Source organism: Miscanthus floridulus, chromosome 1, assembly GCF_019320115.1.
Source record: "Miscanthus floridulus cultivar M001 chromosome 1, ASM1932011v1, whole genome shotgun sequence".
Taxonomy (NCBI): domain Eukaryota; kingdom Viridiplantae; phylum Streptophyta; class Magnoliopsida; order Poales; family Poaceae; genus Miscanthus; species Miscanthus floridulus.
In genome coordinates, this window is record NC_089580.1 from 37,037,367 (window position 1) to 37,053,116 (window position 15,750).

General features: G+C 48.2%; 3 protein-coding genes and 1 pseudogene across 3 annotated transcripts; 3 read left to right on the forward strand and 1 right to left on the reverse strand.

The window, feature by feature from the left end:
- Positions 1–1,176: 1,176 nt before the first annotated feature.
- On the forward strand, positions 1,177–3,456 carry LOC136479260 (protein TEEBE-like). Its single transcript, XM_066477189.1, has 3 exons — positions 1,177–1,361; positions 2,132–2,632; positions 2,742–3,456. Exons 1-3 carry the CDS (start codon positions 1,226–1,228, stop codon positions 3,257–3,259), a joined length of 1,155 nt encoding a protein of 384 aa, XP_066333286.1. The 5' UTR covers positions 1,177–1,225; the 3' UTR covers positions 3,260–3,456.
- A 1,377-nt stretch (positions 3,457–4,833) lies between these two features.
- On the forward strand, positions 4,834–6,901 carry LOC136483475 (small ribosomal subunit protein uS5x-like). The gene is made up of 2 exons (XM_066480582.1): positions 4,834–5,601; positions 6,469–6,901. The coding sequence occupies exons 1-2, from the start codon at positions 4,939–4,941 to the stop codon at positions 6,628–6,630; spliced, it is 825 nt and encodes a 274-aa protein (XP_066336679.1). The 5' UTR covers positions 4,834–4,938; the 3' UTR covers positions 6,631–6,901.
- Positions 6,902–7,921: 1,020 nt separating this feature from the next.
- LOC136483548 (chaperonin-like RbcX protein 2, chloroplastic) lies at positions 7,922–9,550 on the forward strand. The gene is made up of 5 exons (XM_066480680.1): positions 7,922–8,366; positions 8,677–8,768; positions 8,863–8,920; positions 9,018–9,083; positions 9,188–9,550. The coding sequence occupies exons 1-5, from the start codon at positions 8,130–8,132 to the stop codon at positions 9,308–9,310; spliced, it is 576 nt and encodes a 191-aa protein (XP_066336777.1). The 5' UTR covers positions 7,922–8,129; the 3' UTR covers positions 9,311–9,550.
- A 132-nt stretch (positions 9,551–9,682) lies between these two features.
- Positions 9,683–15,115, reverse strand: LOC136483398 (polygalacturonase ADPG1-like; annotated as a pseudogene).
- Positions 15,116–15,750: the final 635 nt, after the last annotated feature.

The window sequence follows — 15,750 nt, forward strand, 5'->3', positions numbered from 1 at the left end:
TACAATATTTATATTAATTTTTACTGTTTAAAGTCACGAAACTGAACGCAGGGAAAGCAAAAACGGGGAAAAAAATAAAAACAATCCGGCAAAGGCGTTTCCAGAAAAAAGGCCACGGAAACTTGATGAATGAAGTCACGAAACTGAACGCAGGGAAAGCGGAAGCGGAAAGAAAAAGGAAAAAAAAAAAACAAACCGGGAATGGGTACAGACTTATAAATAAATTTGATCAAATCTAGAATTATTAGATTACTTGAGAAATGAGATTTCTATTCTTTTTGGGTAAAGGAAGTACTTAAAAACTTGCCAAAGTTTTCTCTCGAGTGTGGCGAGCAATTTGTTTGCCAGGCTTCATGGCAAAATTTGCCTACTTTTGTTTCTTTGATTCAAGATGCACGCTTTAGTTTGATCCCTATGCTACTCCCTCCTAGTTTTACTTTCATTCTAAGTCATTTTTTAATCTTGACTAAGCTTATAAAATTTACTGCCATTTATTGAATCAAATAAATGCTCTATTAAGGCATATTTTTATTGCTAATTTAAATAGACCTAATTTTTTGTCGTAAATGTTTATGTGCTTTTTTTTAAACTCATATCAATGTTAAATAAAAGTTTGACTTAGGATACAATCGAAATGATTTATATTCTAGAATAGTTGGAGTATCAGTTTTATAATAAGGACCTAATAAATAGATTTCTCGATTGACTCCAATAACATTAAGAAGTGTTTGGTTGGTTCAACAGTAACGTAAACGTAAATGAATTTAGTTCAATTGCATTTTTGGCCGGTAAGGCCTGTAGCTTTAAATCGTTTGCGTCGGCGTTACCGTCGGTAGAATCAAACAGATCATAAATTGTTGAGCTATATATCTAAAAGCACGAGAGTTTTGTTTTTTCAATTCACGTACTGTAGCTACTAGGAGTATACTGTTAATTACAGACAACATCTCCACTCGCTGTTCGCTCTCGATAGTCACGTCGTCATCGTCCAAAAACACAAAAAAAAAAAAAACAAGTTTGGGGTAATGGTACTTTTACTTCAAAAAGTCTGGGGTAATGGGTAGTTTGCAGTATCATAGGACAGTATCATATTTGAACTAGAGGTGATTTGCAAATATCTAAACGAAGGGGGTTTGCAGTGAAAGTTATCGGTTCCTTTTGTTAAAGGAAGGGGCAGCTCCCGGGGAAGAAGCCAAGGGAAAGCGAAAGAGAACAGAGCTTGGCAATGGAGCTTCCATGGGGAATGCTGCTGCTACTGGTCCTCTCCGTCTCCTCCTCGTCGTCCTCCTCGGCTGCCGCCACGCTCGCCGTCAGTGCTCCGCCCCCAGTGCCTGCTCCTCGTCATGCTCAAGACGCTGAAGGTGACATTGTGCTTGCCTCTCATTTCAACACGCTGTTTTTCTGTGCCAATCTTGCCTCTGTTGTCCCATGCCGGGGGCTCGGGGTCATTTGGCTGCATTCTTTTAGATCTGCATGCTGTTCTGTCAAATGCAATGCATTTGCAGTAGTCCACGCTTGATCTCTGAAGAGGAAACAGAGAACGGCCTGGGTTTGTTTCGCCATTTTGTTTCATCTAGTTCTTTCACTGTTATATGCTTGCAAGCACGAAACCTCCTGTTTTACTGCTACAGATGTCTGTGCAGGACAGCAAATCTGGTCTGGTACTCTAGTGCTACATTTTCATTCATGACTCTGTTACTTTTCATCATCCATCTGTTCACATTTTGGGGTTTCCAGTCCAAGAATGCTGTGATTATTTTGTTCCAAGAATGTTCTGTCAAGTTGTCCCTGTGTACAACCTATTGTTTTCCTTGATGTATATCAGATATGAGACTCTTTCTCAAAAAAAAAAGGAAAGAATGTTCTGTCCAATGCAGTACATTCAGAATAGTCTATGCTTGATCTCTGAAGAGGAAACAGAGAACGACCTAAGCTTTTTGCTCCATTTCTGTTTCATCGTGTTCTTTCACTGTTCTATGCTTGCAACCTAAGAGTGTTCTAGTAATGTATTTTCATTGCTTTTGAAAGATCCGGACAAATGGTTGGTCATTGTTTGAGTTTGGGCGTGCAGAAGACTTAGCGAAAGATCTGATTTTTGTTCATGCATCCTTGGTCACACACACACACACAGGCCTGCTCATCAATGGCAACTTCGAGACGGCGCCGCGGAAGCTGAACAAGACCCTCATCGTGGGCCGCCACTCGCTGCCGGGGTGGACGGTGCAGGGTCACGTGGAGTACGTCTCGGGCGGGCCGCAGCCAGGGGGCATGTTCTTCGCGGTGCCGCACGGCGTGCACGCGCTCCGCCTCGGCAGCCGCGCGTCGGCGTCGCAGAACGTGACGGTGCGGCCGGGCGCGCTGTACGCGCTGACGTTCTCGGCGACGCGGACGTGTGCGCAGGACGAGTCCGTGCGCGTGGCCGTGTCGCCGTCGCTCTCGGCGCCCGCCGACGTCGCCGTGCGCACGCTCTACAGCGGCGCGTCCGCCGACACCTGGGCCTGGGGGTTCCGCGCCTCCTCCCCCGTCGCGCAGGTCACGTTCGCCAACCCCGGCGTGCAGGAGGACGCCGCGTGCGGCCCGCTTCTGGACGCCGTCGCCATCAAGGAGCTGCCGGCGCCGTACCCGACCAAAGGTAACGACGAGACCACGGCCACGGATCACCTTCTCTTTCGGTTCGGGGACTGCAGTTCGATTGTAATCTCAATGACGAAGGACGAATCTTTGGTCGCATCCGCATGCAGACAACCTGATCAAGAACGACGGGTTCGAGATCGGTCCCCAGGTGCTGAAGAACTCGACGGTGGGCGTGCTGCTTCCCCCGAAGCAGAAGGACGCGACGTCGCCGCTGCCCGGGTGGATCATCGAGTCGCTCAAGGCGGTGCGGTTCATCGACGCGGCCCACTTCTCGGTCCCGGCGGGGCAATACGCGGTGGAGCTGGTGTCCGGGCGGGAGAGCGCCATCGCGCAGGTGATCCGCACCGTGCCGAACCGCGCCTACAACCTGTCGTTCGCCGTGGGCGACGCCAAGAACGGCTGCCACGGGTCCATGCTGGTGGAGGCGTTCGCGGGCAACGTGACGCAGAAGGTGCCGTTCGAGTCCGCCGGGAAGGGTGGGTTCAAGGCGGCGGCGTTCAGGTTCGTGGCCGCCGGCGCCCGGACCCGCCTCACCTTCTACAGCTCCTACTACCACACCAAGGTCACCGACGGCGTCTCGCTCTGCGGCCCCGTGCTGGACCAGGTCAAGGTCGTGCCCGTCTAGGCGTGAATGATTCGTGAGGGCTCCGTCCGAGTGACGGTCTGCTGTGCTCTCGTCGTCTGTAGGCTGTAGCTGTGCTTCGTCGTGAACTCGTGATTTGGCATGGTGGGTTGGGACAAGTGTGGACGAGCTCTGGACCCTTCTAAATCTGATCATGCTGTGCAGAACTTATGCATAATGTTGCGAAATTTGGTCTCCCACTTTTTTGTTCGCTCCATGTTTTTTGATGTTTGTTCATGTCCTCAAAGTCTGAAGCAGATATGCCACGATTGCGGCCACACAAGCGGATAATCAGGGCATGTTTGGATTGCTGGAAAAAATTCCTGTAAAATTGAACTGATTCTTGTGAAATTTCTGCAAGATTCCTGTGAAATTCTACGTTCTTCCGCCCACCCGCGGTTGCCGGAGGAATGTACCCGTGTTCAATCCGGCATTGAAGCAATTGTCTGATTTGAGATGTTTAAGGTAGTGCTCCAATTTTCCCGTCTAGTACAATGTATCCACTGATTTTATTATGGTCAGCAGGTCAGACCATCCAAGTGCTTCCCCAATAGAATTTGGCACTGATTTGATATGTTAGACAGATCTTCACGCCTACTGGCCATCCAAATGCTTTCGTGGCAATAGCCTCGTTCCCGAGCCACATGTCAAGACTACCATTCTCCATGTACTCGTGTATAAACAATCGTTCATCGACACCAACAAAGTAACCAAGTAGAGGAACAATGTTTCACCTTTCCAATTGTCTCCATTTCAGCTAGGAACGGGCGATCACCTTGGAACTGATAGCAGATACTCGTAGTCTCGTAGCTGAATGCTGATAGTGCCATGCATAGTTTGCAATGTGCACACAAACAGAGTTTTTTTTTTCTAAAGAAAAGTTGGCCACCATGAACCCTTCAGGAAATAATGCCCTGTAGACAGCGCCAAAAGAATTCATGTTCCTGTTCAAATAGAATTTAGCAATCAGGAGTTCCTACAATCTGTACATCCTGACCAATTTTACATATGCTTGAAGTTGCTATTATATAAAAAAAGTATAGTGCAATAAGAGCTATTGTATTGAAGAATAAGTAATTTTTTTAAAAGGAGAAGAGGCCTTGAAAACATTTTATTTTGAAAAGTAATAAAAACTTTTCATAACAACCAATTGGAACCTGTAAACTGGCAAGTGTCCAAATTACATTTTAGAGCAGTTTGGTCTTCAGTCTTCACCAATGTGGAGTATTCTCTCGTTCCACGCTGCAAACGGGCCAGACCCAACACAGGTTCATCTGAAGCGCCGCAGTCCTACACCGCGGCGGTGGCCCGGCTCCAATCTTCGACGTATACTGGTTCCTGTCATCTGCCGACTGAAGCAGAGTACTGCCCGAGTCAAGCGTCTTAGTGGGCCACAAGCCGGGATCTATTGCTTTGTGTATGGGCCGTTAAACAAAATTTGAAGGGATTACAGAAAACGGGCCTAAGAACTGTAATCCTCGAATGTTCACTGGAATCCCGGCCCATGGTTCAGCCCACGGCCTCCGCCGCAGCATCTCCGGGAAAAGAAACCCTAGCTCCATCCCTCCAAATGAATACCTCCTCGCCTCCACCACCGCCACTCTTCGCGCCGCCGCAGCCCCCAAACCCTCATCCCCCCATCACTCTCCGGAGCACCCCAACCACCCCTCCCTCACCCGGCCATGGCGGAGCGCGGCGGCGAGCGTGGCGGCGAGCGCGGCAGGTTCGGCCGTGGCTTCGGGCGCGGCGGGCGCGGCGACCGTGGCGGGCGCCGCGGCGGGCGTCGTGGTCCGCGTCAGGAGGAAGAGAAGTGGGTCCCCGTCACCAAGCTCGGCCGCCTCGTCAAGGAGGGCAGGATCAACAAGATCGAGGAGATCTACCTCCACTCGCTCCCCGTCAAGGAGCACCAGATCGTCGAGACCCTCGTCCCGGGGCTCAAGGACGAGGTCATGAAGATCACGCCCGTCCAGAAGCAGACCCGCGCCGGGCAGCGCACCCGCTTCAAGGCCTTTGTCGTCGTCGGCGACGGCGACGGCCACGTCGGCCTGGGAGTCAAGTGCGCCAAGGAGGTGGCCACCGCCATCCGCGGCGCCATCATCCTCGCCAAGCTCTCCGTCGTCCCCGTCAGGAGGGGTTACTGGGGAAACAAGATCGGACCGCCGCACACCGTGCCCTGCAAGGTCACCGGCAAGTGTGGCTCCGTCACCGTGCGCATGGTGCCCGCGCCCAGGGGTTCTGGCATCGTCGCCGCGCGCGTGCCCAAGAAGGTGCTGCAGTTCGCTGGCATTGAGGATGTCTTCACCTCGTCCCGTGGCTCCACTAAGACCCTTGGCAACTTCGTCAAGGTACTACTACACTCTTATTCATTTTATGATGCGATGCTTCTATTATTCTATACATTTGCAATACTGATATCTGAATGAGCTTATGTGAAATGTTGAATTTGTGGTGTTCACTTTATCAGATGGGATCAGTTAACTTGGTACTTCAGAAATTGTTGTTTGTGTTTTAATTTATTCCTTAGTCTAGGGAGATGGCCACTAATGTGATATGATAATTCTATTATTGTGATTACGAAATTGCAGCGGACACGGACTATATAGTGTTGTTATGATTTACCTAATTCGTTCAGAGAAATTTCTAAAATTGACATCTAAAGCCTTCCAAGATTTGACACCCAGACCCACATGTCAATGACTCAGGCTAACTCTAAACGTCATTGTGATATGAGTGTTAAATCTTGAAAGGCTTGCGGATTGGATGTTAATCATCAAAATCTCTTATTCATATTACTAGTAGAATCTGGTTCCAATTCATATTTAGATGCACTAGTTTTGCTTCAATTTAAGACTGGTTAGACATTTATTATTGGCCGTCTACTTTTCTAGCACCAGATTCTACCTTCTTAATGGCCCGTATTGGAATTTTGTATGAACTTAGTTTTTGAATAATGTAGTATCTAAAGTTACAATCTTTCAAAAAAAAAGTTTTAAACTTACGTAACATCATTCTTTAGTTACATGTACTTAGCTTGTGAGTTATACGGCATCGAAAATTCTAAACCAACTTAAGTCTGTTCTGTGGTTACACTAACAGTTGACCTATTAGCATATATTACCTTTTTTTTGGTACTGTTGCAATTTAATTCGTACATTCTTATATAGATGTCTATTCAGTGCCATTTAGTAGTCATTTGGTTTGGTTATGTGCAGGCAACCTTTGACTGCTTGATGAAGACCTATGGCTTCCTTACTCCTGAATTCTGGACTCAGACCAAATTCTCCATGACGCCATTCCAGCAGTTCACGGACCTCCTGGGAAAGCCCACCAAGGGTCTTGTGCTTGAGGCCCCAACTGAGACAGTAGAGGCGTAGGATGGTTGAGTGAAGAGTTCTGCTCGTTGGGAGTTGTCTAAATGCACTTTCTATAACAGTATTCTTCTCTCACAACAAATCAGCCAACAGTACTTTCAGCCACGGCTTATCAGCCACGGCTTATCAGCCAAGCGAACAGGGCAATAGTTAAGAACTGTGTGAGTCAACTTTGGGTTTTGTTCTGCCCTGGATGTTGTTCTTTACTGTCAAGTTTTGGATTATGGTACTTACTATGGTACTTTTTATCAGTGAATGTTACATAATTATCTCACGATAGTCTTTTCACGGTGAAGGCTTTTGGAGGCTGGTGTTGGTTGACTTGAATGCAGTTTTGCTGTTAAGTGCCTTTGTGCTGTGAATGTGTCCTTGCTAGTCTGTGCGCTTTCTCTTTAGCAGAACTGGAGGCAGTAGTGATGATGCTCGACTGCCTACTGTTGCAGTTTACTTAGCCTGATTCTGAGTGTTTCATAGCTGGTCATCTGATTTGTTTGATATATGTATCCTTATCCGGTTCTGATTTTTTTGTGCTTTTGAACGGGTTGCCATGTTTTAATTTTCCTGTATCTGGATTGTCATGTAAAGTTTTGTATTGTGGCATGTACTACCCGTTTCATGAGTGTTACATAGCTATGCCATCACCAGTCTATTTGTGGTGACTGGTTTGGGTTTTTGTTTTTGTAATTTGTAATATTGTGATTGGAATTGTCGTGTCGTTCTTGTTGGCCACTTATCACGCCCTGGAAAATTGTCTTGTGCTTGGCCTCTTTTCGCGCTTTGCTTTGTTGCCCTGCAGCTGTCCACTAGAAGAAAGAAATGCGCAAAATGCCTGGCCACCGTAATGCTGTTTTCCCCGGGCAGTCGTGCTCCAATTTGCATATACAGTCCATTCGTTGCTTGCACGCCGGTTCGTTTGTGTCGAACCTAATGGTTCCATGCTCGCAGGCAGCCTTAACCGGCCAGTTGCGACGAGGTGCGCCAGGGAAACTGGAATTGCCGTGGTGTCGTCCTTCCTGAAACTCAAACTGGCAAGCTGCTGCCGTCCCGACTTTCGTCGTCTCAGGTTCCCCGAACATACCGGCAACGATCGACCCTCATCTGGCCTGTGGACGTGCCCAAATGACACGCGGGTCCGCCCGGGAATTCCGGTCAGAATCTTCGCCGGAGACCGACGTGCCTGGGCCTAATCTGGTGCTGACGCGAAAAGTTTTTCGCCGAGGCTGGGACGGCCACACGGCCGTGCGCCCTGGGCCTCACAAAATTTGGTTGGCGAGAGGGAGTCGCAGCCAGGGCAGCGCGAGAGCCAACCACGAGGACGGAGGACGGAGCGAGAAGGCGAAACAGCACTACAAGTCCTCTTCTTCCCTACGCCACTTTGGTTTCTTTTCTTTTATACCACACCGCACCGCCGGTGCTAGCTGCTCCCCAGATCGTCGACCAGGTTTACAGGGGAAACGAGCTGCGGCTGCGGCTGCTGCAAGAAGAACAGGTACCTAGACAGCATGGCCGGAGTCCAGGTGACGCCGGCGGCCGTGGGTGTGGCGGGGCTGAGAGGGTCAGGGATGGGCAGCACCACCGGCTTGTTCGCCGGTGACTGGAGGAGGAAGGCTCGCCGCCCGGCGTGCTCGGTCTGGGCGCTTAGGCAGCAGAGCCGGAGCTGCAGCAGGAGCAAGGGCGGCCTCGGCATCATCTGCAACCTCGCGGGACAGTACGAGGATAGCTTTGACGACGTCCAGCGGGTACCTCAAACTAAACTAGTAGTTTCTTGCACTTAATTTCCATCAGCTTCGATTACTTCTGCTAGATTTTCTTGTACCGGTTCTTGCACTTCTTGTTCATCAGATGTGCTGATCGACAGGCTAAACGCAGAGAAAGTATTGTAATGTTCTTGAAACGTAGCAACGAGATCGAGGGAAAAACATAGGATCTGTTTTGAGTTTCTGAGACCAAATTCGTTTGGTTCATTTCAATTTGGAGAAATTCAAGGCGCTTGCTTTTGGCTGACCTTTTCTCTGAACTGAACTTTCCTCCTGGTGTTTGTGGCTGCAGCAACTGATGAATTACTTCACCTACAAAGCCGTGAGGACCGTACTGACCCAGCTCTACGAGTTGAACCCACCAAGCTACCGTTGGTTCTACAAGTAATAATAGCAAACAAATCCTCTCTGTTCTACTCTGAATTTTCCCTGCTCATGATTGTGTAAACATGCATGTTCTTGTTTCCGTCTGCTGTAGCTTCGTCGCTGTCAACAAACCTACTGACGGCATGCATTTCCTCCGTGCTCTCAGCAAGGTATACACACACTACACGTATACATCCACAAAATTCCTGTGCGGATCTTCTGCCGCTGCGAATCGAGCTCACGCAATTGCCTCTGCTTATCTTGCAGGAGAGACAGGAGCTTGCAGAGCGAGTGATGATCACCAGGCTTCACCTATATGGAAAATGGATCAAGGTAACCAACCATCGATAAGCAAGTGCTGCTGTAGCCTGCCTATTGCCGACTTATTTGATGACTCACATTTTGGTTGGGTTCTGGATATATAATCTGTCTGTCAGAAATGTGACCACGCAAACACGTACGAGAAGATCTCTGACGAGAACCTGACGCTGATGCGAGAGCGGCTCATGGAGACGGTCATCTGGCCAACCGACGACACCAACACAGAGAAGATCGGCTGATGCCTGCCGAGGCGCGAAATTGTTTTGGGTTGCTGATCAAGCTTAGCTCCTTATATTAGGTAGACCACTCTGGGATTTTGTGTATCAGTCAGTCAGTCAGTGTTCAGGCAATTGATATTTGAGGTGTTAACAATGCTGTTTTGCCCTCCCAAGTCTCTACAGTTGTTCTAAGGGAAGCAAAAAATACTTTACCTTGTAATTTGTATGAATAATGAAAGCTTTGGTTCATTTCAGAGTTCAGAGATTGTCTTGAATTCGTCTGGAGGTCTTTGTATTTTTCCATTTTCACTAGTCTAGCCACATCATCCACGCATTGCAGGCTACATATCTCAAGCTGCATGTAACCTTACAGTACATGGATTTACTAGAACAGGGCATGTATTCCTAGAAATATCAACTGCTGCTACTTTCTATAAAAGAAGACACAGGAAATTTACATGAATGAACCAATTAACGGATACTCCTCAGAAACATATGTACATGAGTATGGCTAGGTGTCTCTACACTCCATTTGTACATGCTACAAAGTACAAGCAACTAAGTTCACTTGCCCTCCTACTTTGTGGCAGTGCAAGGCTGTGGAACAACCGTCCCGGATGTTCTCCATTTTGCATTTTGGCAGGTGCTTTCTGTGATGCCCTTGCCGGCCTTCATTTTCAGGTCAATGTTCTTTAAGGTAATGCCTTGGCATGGGAAATTCTTGCTGCAGTTCATCTTGATGGCATGCTTGGTGACGGTTGTCCCTCTAATGTTCTTGAAGACAACATTGCCAACCTGGACTGCTGATCTTTGTTCACCGCATGGCGTAGCCTTGTCGCAGTAGTGCTGGTCGATGATTATTGGGTTCTTGACACCGTACATGGCCATGTTTTGGAACGTGATGTCCTTGGCGTACCCACTTCCTCCCTGGTACGTCTTGATGCGTGCTCCGTTGGTCGTGCCGTGAAGTTGCACTGAATCTATGGTGATGCCGGAGACTTCGGCTCTCGAGTTGTCGTCTCCTAAGCTCCCAATGCTAATCCCGTGCCCCGGACCACAAACAACCTTAGAGACATGAAGGTTATGAGTCCCGTTCTTGATCGACATGCAATCGTCCCCTGTAAAATTCAACAGGAGAAACAAAATCTGAGTCCACCGAAAGTTTGAAGATACAGTGGCATGTGTTCTAAACAATGCGAATAAGGAACAAGGTACTTACCGGTCTTGATCTTGCAGTTTGTGACCCGTACATCTTTGCTCCGAGTGATGTGGATGCCGTCAGTGTTAGGGCTCGTGCCAGGCGCTGTGATGGATAAACCGTGCCAGTAGCACATTGGTGCAATCCTCGACTGACATGTGCATCTGCTGGCTGTTCACAATTTTCAGATTGTCCACTCTCAGATAGTCAGATTAGTGCAGTAGTGGAATGACAAAGCCGTTGGAGCTTCCTTGCAAGTCTGAAGAAAAGAGAAGCCAATTCAGCTAAGTCAGGACACTCACCTCCTAGTAAAGCACAAGCTTACCAATATTCAGATAAACAAAAGGGTCGCCGTCGGCGCCACACTACTTACCAGAGTCTTGTTGATCTTGCACGAGTGTGGCCACCATTTCTGGCCGTTGCCGTCGATGGTGCCACCGCCATTGACGGTGAGCTTGTTGCCTTGTTGACCCTTCGGAACACGATCCAGTGCCTTCTGTCCTTGTCGCTCCAGTCCGCCCTGTCCGGCGACGCCACCAGCGTGCCCTTCACCGTGAGCGTGACGCTGGACTTGCACGGGCCACGGAGGGTGACGAGCTTGAGCAGGTAGCGCCTGCCGTTGGGGACGAGCACGACGGCCGGCCATGGGGAGGCGCACGCTGCCTTCCACGCCTTCTCCAGCGCCTGCGTGTCGTCGTGCCTCCCGTCGCCACGTGCGCCGTAGCTGTCGAGGCTGAACGCGCTCTGGTGAGAATGAGATGATGCCATTGCCAGCGACCTGCTCCTGGGCGCGGTGGCGGGTCCGCTGGCACCAGAGCTGCGCAAGTAGCTCGTGCTGTCAGACGAGGTGTCGTTGCTCGCGCGTGCAACCTCCTGGAAAGCGCCGGACACGTGGAGCAGCGCGAGGAGGGACGCCATGAACACTAGCTTCAGCAGCTCGTGTGTGATGTAACTGGAGTCTGAGGCGGCTTGAACGAACTGCGGACGGGCACGGTTCGAAGCATACCAAACAAGAACTCGGACTCTGAGATTGCCAGGCAAGCGCAGATTGCTGGGCTTGAAACTCATGTCGACTAACAGCCAAACTGTCTAAGATTGCTTGGTTCGTGGTAGAGTACTGGAGTTGTTGGGTGGTAAAAAAAAGGGTAAAGTCCAATTTACACCCTCCAATTTTCACCAAAGTTCGGATTTCAACCTCGAATTTCAAAACCGGATAACTTTGGCCCTCCAACTCTTGAAAAAGTTCAACTTTCAACCTTCTGGGCTGTTTCACGGGTAAACAGTGACTTTGATATTTTCGGGAGGCGCTGAAATTTTATATTATTTTTTCGAGCATCTTAACGTCATCAAATAAAAAAACTCAAAACTACAAAGTTGTAGATCTCATCGAGGTTTACAATTTACATATAAAAATTATCTTCATCCGACATCGTATTGAAGGGTTTTCTATTTTTTGAAATTTGAGTCTCATCACGCGACAAAACTGTTTTGGTTCATCCATTTTGCTATATATCTAGACATAATATTATATCTAGATGCATAGCAAAATGGATGTACCAAAAAAGTCAAAGCGACATATAATTTGGAACAGAGGGAGTACTACTATTTTAGTCAGCTGGATATATGGGTAGCAGTGGTGAAACTAGAGCAATTTTTTTGACTTAAGAAACTAGAGCAAAGTAGAGGGTGGTGCACTTGCCTTGTGGGTGCATAGATATATATTATAGGGATGCCAATGCATCTTTTTTTAGTTTTTTTATATATTTATAATATTAAAAGTAATACATTAAGTATCTAATTTTATAAGATGCAACTAACAACTCTAAATACAATAACTTCGCATATGGTCATCCTCCTAGTAGGATAACTAAAAGCTAGGGATAAAAAATTCTTAGGGCCACCAAATCCCTACATATCTAAATACAATGCCCTGATAATCCCTAAATACTAACCCTAACCACAATGCATGCATAACCTCTAATCACAATACTTCCCGACTCCTTTCCACAATGCACACGTAACCCTGAATCATAACCCTGCTGCGACCCCCTAATCACAACCCATGCTAAAAACCTTAATAACAACACCTACTGCAACCACTAAATACAAGGGCCATGTAACAATAACCCCTGTTACGACCCCTAATCACAATCAATGTCAAGACCCCTAATCACAAGCCTGCTATGCCCCCACCCCAAATCATAGCCACTGGGTGAAGGTTGGTGTTTGGGGGTGGGGATTTAGAAAGGGGAAACCATATAGTAGTAACCCTTGAAGGAACTCTATATCAAGAAAGGCTTACAACTAGGGGGCAACACAAGTAACAACATAGAAATGATACAAAAATACAAGCTGCCAACTAGGCAGGGCAAATCATAGTTATAACCTTTGAAAGAACCCTAAATAACGAAAAGCTGAGAAACATAGAAAAAACATAAAAAACAATAAAGCTTCTAGGCCGCAAACCATATTTGTAACTCTTGAAGCAACCCTAAATCACAAGAGAGGTTGGCAATGATAGGATAGTCATACCATGGGGCAGAGATGACAACAACATAGGAGTGTGACGACTGATGGGGTTCTCGTTCTTTGTGGCATGGTGACATGTGGCATGAGTTCGATGCAAGTATGCATTGGACGAGTTTGCATGCTCCCAAATCAACAAGGACATGGATTGATTCAAATTGCACATGCGGATTCTGAAGTGTGGATCGAATGACAGGCAGAAGCTTCAAGGGATGAATTACAAGGAAGTATAGATGGTAGATGTCTGTATTTGCAACTAGAGTAACCTGGTTGGTTGCTGCATGAGGCTACATGTAAAACGTTGGGCATAGCATGACAACAAAAACAGAAGAGCAAAGCTAAGGTGGCAATTGCTATATGTGACTCAGATAGCGTTATGTGGTTCTTAATGTTACGCATGAAATCAAGATGAGTGTGGTGTTGGATTCGGTTAGCTCATGTGATGGTTAACATGGAACGAACACTTTAGCGGAGTAAGGCATATGTCAGGGCTGTAGATGAATCTAATTTCTCTTGATATAGGTTGTGGTGACAAAGAGAAGGGTGCATAGATGGCGTCATGGAGTATATGGAGTCACTACTGGATTAGGGCGCTTTGCCGGGTGCCGAATGCACCCGGCAAAGGCTACTTTGCACTCGGCAAAGCCTTTGCCGGGTGCAGCACTCGGCAAAGAGCCTCCGGCAAAAAATTAGTCGGCAAAGATTTCTTTGCCGGGTGCTTTTTATCGGGCACTCGGCAAAGACTTTGCCGAGTGCAAACCCGGCACCCGGCAAAGAAAAGTGGTCGTTACGGCGCCGGCTCCGTCATCCCTTGCTTTGCGGGGTGCCATGTCAGAGGCACCCGGTAAAGATTTTTTTAATCTTTTTTTCAAATTTTCTTTGCCGGGTGCCGTGCCGGGAGGCACCCGGCAAAGAATTTTTTATTTTTTTTAATAATTTCTTTGCCGGGTGTCGCACCGCGGGGGCACCCGGCAAAGAGTTTTTTATTTTTTTCGTAATTTCTTTGCCGGGTGCCAGATCATGGGGCACCCGGCAAAGAATTTTTTTTTTGAAAAAACTTTGCCGGGTGCCCTGGCCCTGGCACTCGGCAAAGCTGGGAATTCCTTTCAGAGAATTCCCAGCTTTGCCGAGTGCCAGGGCCAGGGCACCCGGCAAAGCCTCAAAAATTAATTTTTTTTATTTTGTTTTTTTGATTCTATAATCACAAACACAACATATAAAAGATATATATCACATCTGAAGCATCACAAAGACAATATAGCATATATATATCACATCCATCTCATCACAAACTCAATACCACACATATATATCACATCGCGAATACAATACCTCACATACACGACATCACAAACATAATAGGTCCAATTACCATCGAAACAAGTCGATAGTGGATCACAGTGCATCACATGTCCATCAAGCGGTGAAAAAGAGATACAAACTAAAGGTGGGGAGGAAACTGAGTGCCTGGTGAAGGAAACTCGGCACCGCCTGCTTGCGCCTGAGATGGGTCATTCGAACCCGCCGACGGAGGCTGCATAAAGGACAAGATATTCAGGCGCTTAGAGTGGGTCATCTAATGAAAGCACTAGTCGAAGCAATATGGATTCATACTCACTGGACTAGCTACAACTGGCGGCGGCGCTGGAGCGAACATCGGCACAGGTACACCGTTCACTTGCCCAAAGTTCTGCAGGAACATCGTACTCTCCGCCAGCTGCTTGGCCTGTCTCTCCCGCTCGGCCCGCTCGGCTTGTCTTTCCCGCTCGGCCACCTCGGTCCTCGCCGCCAGGTCCCGCAGCTCCTGAGCCATCCTTTCGTTATCGGCCTGCAACATTTCAATCGAATGTTTTAGTAATGTAAAGGTAACTAAGTTATGTAAAGATCAATGTACGAAGAGTTAAACTGGACTAACCTGGAGTGCGTCGACCCGCTGCTGTGAAGGGGACGGCCGTTGGCGTATGGCCGGGCCTCCGCTCGGGGTACTTGCTCGGATCTGGGAGAGGGAGGGAACAGAGCCGGACTCGAGGGTGCCATCGCCAAGCCAGTACCGCCCATGCTTCTTGCCCTGTCCGATCCTCATGACAGTCGTGCCATCAATGTCGTCGGTGCTCGGATCCCAGTCTAGCCCCTGGACCGACCTTGCGTCCGACGCGTAGGAGCTGATGCGGGTGTGGGCGCTCGGGTTGCTGTACGACTCAGGTGGGTCATCCAGGCTGAAGGTGACAGCGGAAGTCGCCTTTCCCTTGCGGGCCAGTCCATACGCCATGAACGTGGACAAAGGCTGGCCACCATGCGACGCCGACTGCGAGAAAGACAACAAGATGATTAGAAGTAACATGCAGAATGGAGCGTCAGAATACTAAAAATGAATTCACGTACCCAAGCTTGCTTGTACGCGCCGAGGCTGCGGCTGCCTTGGTGGTGTGTGGGGCCTGTCGCCTGCAAAGCCCGCTCCCGGTGGGCTTCGTGTTCCTGGATATAACCCTCTGTGAACCACCTGTCCACGATCATCTCCCAGCAGTCGGCAAAGGACTCGCACCACCATGGAATCATCTACATGTCATAAAGAATTTGAGATGTAAGACGACCAAATGAAAGCTACTTAATCTCAAAACGAATTAGTATTATTCTTCTTCATTTACCTCAATGTACTGTTCCCGGGTCAGAGGCATCTGTCTTGCCTGTGTCTTGCTGACTTTCTGACCAAGTCGCGTGGCGTAGTACTTGATGATGC